A 2,871-nucleotide genomic window follows, 5' to 3' on the forward strand; every position below is an offset into this window, starting at 1 on the left:
CCTGGGGCTAGGGCTGGAGGACAGGGAGGGGGGCACTGGGAAAGGGAGGCCACTGTTATTGGTATGGGTTTCTTTTTGAAGTGTTGCTAAGGTCCTACAATTGGCTCCTCTGAGGGGGCGTGGCTAGGTCCTGGGGGGGGCGTGATTCTCGGGGGCGGGACAACCAGTTTAAAACCAGGCTGAGGCACAGCAGCCCACACTGTGGTGGCTGTTACTCCTGGAAGCATGGAGGAGTGCGCTTGCCTCTGCGTCGTGGGCTCTTCACAGGGATGTTGGTGTCGTCAGGAGTGCCAGGGCCCAGCTGAGAAGGCAGCGGCCAAGGGCAAGCGGTGTCGTCAGAAGCGCCAGTGCCCAGCTGAGATGGCAGTGGCTGAAGGCAAGCGGTGTCGCCAGGAGTGCCAGGGCCCAGGTGAGAGGGCAGCTGCTCAAGGCAAGCCGGCCCCAGCCCCTGCAGAAAAGCACATCGAGGCTGACAAGGCAGCAGGGTGCTGTGCAGGGAGTGGAGGAATGGCGAGTCCCATGCCGCCCCCGCGCTGCTCGCTGCAGGACCTGCCGGTGGAGATGCTGGTGGAGATCTTCGCCTCGCTCCCCGGCACCAATCTGCCCAGCCTGGCCCAGGCCTGCACCAAATTCCGCCACATCCTGCACACCGACAGCATCTGGAGACGGCGCTGCCGCGAGGAGTTTGGCGTTTGTGAAAACTTGCAGAATCTGGAGACGATAGGTATGTCTTATCAAGAAGTCTATGCGAAGCTGCTCCACCCATACAGACACATTTTGGGATTGTGGCAGCTAGATACTGAGGGCTATAGAACACTGCTGAATGTCGTGGTGGACGGCTTATGCATTACTGGTTGGAAGTTTGGGCCTTGCCTTAACACCCATGTGGATGACCCAATGCAATTCAAGCCCGTGTTCAGAATTCGCCTGACGGAGAGGAAATCAGCCACGGTGGAGTGCATGGAAGGCCGCCACAGCAGGCCCCACAGCCGCCACCTGCGGATTCGGAAGGACAGGTTCACCACCCAGTGCAACAAGGCAGACCACCAAATGGATATACCAACGGGGCTTAGGGACGAACAGGCGTGGGTGCTGGTGCAGGAGGACAGACAGCAGTACGACTGCCTGACCTACCGCCGCCTCTACCTCCCACCGAGCCACCCGGACGACCTCATCAGGCCAGGCCTCTTCCAATGCAACTGCAATGTCTACGGCCTATCGATTGCCATGCTCAGCTTCCATGGGAAGTATGCCAGGGTCACGAAGATCACGGGAGACTCCAACCCGAGGTTAGAGATCCACCTCATGCACCGCATCCAGCTGCCAGATGGCGAGATCTTCCCCAACTTCAACGAGCTCTCCCACGTGGTCCAGGAGATTGATGAGCAGGTGATCCGGGAGCAGCAGCAGCAGCAAGAAGACAGGACTGAGGAAAGCCAAGGCCATGGCTGGCAGAGCCCTTCCCAGCCCAGCGTCAGAGAGTCCGGGGATGCAGCTTCAGAGGAGCAGCCTGTTCCCTTTGTTCTGCCTGTGGACGTGCTCTCAAGAGACCAGAACTACCCCCGAACCTGCAGGATGTGTTTCTATGGCGTGGACACACTTTCTTTTACTGTTGCCTTAAATGGCTTCGCCTATACCAGTCGCATCCCTGGAGTCTTCATCCTGTTTGATGAGAACCACTTCGGGTTCCTCTGGCTGGAGCCAAAATACTTCATCCTGTTCGGCAGAGTCCAGAACACCTTCCAGAATGTGGAGGCACCATCCCCGCAGGCCTTCCTGGAGATGCTCAGGAACATTCAGCCCGAACCTCCTGGGAGAAGCAGCTTGCACTTTGAAGATGTGACATTCTGACCAGGTTACCCACCTTTGTTTGTTTTTTTAATCCTTACCCAAGGATATTTTCCCATTGATGTTTAGAGAGAGTGGGGGAAAGAGGGAAAGACAGAAATATCGATGGGAGAGAAACACATCAGTTGGTTGCCTCCTGCCCAAGCCAGGACCAGGGCCAGGCTGGATAGGAGCCAGGAAATGAGGTAGAAATAAACCTTAGACCAGTGGTCTCAACCTTCCTAATGCTGGGACCCTTCCTTGCCGGGAGCCAGTCCATCCTTGCTGTTTCAAGGGACCTGGCATATATGGCATACTGTTCTTAATATGTTTGCTCACCTTCTTGGCACCATGTGTTTTAACCAAGGTCACCTCTCTGAGAAAGGTTGTTTCCCCAGGTAGGGATTTTCCCCTGAAGTTAGGGAGGGAATAAAACCCCTTAACTAAGTGCCAGGTGGGTAATTAATCACTTTAACTATGAACAATCATGCTTAAGCTACATAATCTTTACTCCCTGGAATGGAGTTAAGAAACGCCCTCACCTTTGGAATAGAGATTGATAGAATTGGAATCAACTGGTATAAATACAGATGTAACAAGACAACAGGACACAGAACCTAGAGACAGAAGAACTTCGCTGGAGAGAACATGGCAAAAGATCCTGGACAGAAACTGGCCACAGAACCTAGAGACAGAACCTAGCGAGAGAACCTGGCTACAGAACCTAGATAGAACATGGCAAGAGAACCTGACTAGAACCTGGTGACCAAACCTGGCTGGAGAACCTGGATAGAACCTAGCGAGGGAACATGGCTACAGAACCTGGCTGGAGAACCTGGAGAACTTGGCTGGAGAACCTAGCAAGAGAACATGACACAGAACCTGGCTGGAGATCCTAACCAGAACTTCGCTGGAGATCCTGACCAGAACTTGGCTAGAGATCCTGGCTAGGCTGCTGATCAACTGAACGCTGTCTCCGTGTCATTCCTTCTTCGCCGACTCCATCCACACCTTTGGGGAACCCCTGGACCCGCTGGGGCTGGA

At 54.6% G+C, this 2,871-nt stretch overlaps 1 protein-coding gene across 1 annotated transcript; it reads left to right on the top strand.

The window, feature by feature from the left end:
* Positions 1–225: 225 nt before the first annotated feature.
* Positions 226–1,851, top strand: LOC132232590 (F-box only protein 31-like). Its single transcript, XM_059691959.1, has 2 exons — positions 226–271; positions 377–1,851. The coding sequence occupies exons 1-2, from the start codon at positions 226–228 to the stop codon at positions 1,849–1,851; spliced, it is 1,521 nt and encodes a 506-aa protein (XP_059547942.1).
* The last annotated feature ends 1,020 nt before the right edge of the window (positions 1,852–2,871 follow it).

Source organism: Myotis daubentonii, chromosome 4 (assembly GCF_963259705.1).
Source record: "Myotis daubentonii chromosome 4, mMyoDau2.1, whole genome shotgun sequence".
Lineage (NCBI taxonomy): Eukaryota > Metazoa > Chordata > Mammalia > Chiroptera > Vespertilionidae > Myotis > Myotis daubentonii.

Excerpts from the sequence above, each read along its gene's own strand:
- LOC132232590 (XM_059691959.1), top strand. The coding sequence starts at position 226 with ATGGAGGAGTGCGCTTGCCTCTGCGTCGTGGGCTCTTCACAGGGAT. Across the intron at positions 272-376 it reads CGTGGGCTCTTCACAGGGAT|GCAAGCGGTGTCGCCAGGAG; the intron begins GTTGGTGTCGTC and ends CAGTGGCTGAAG.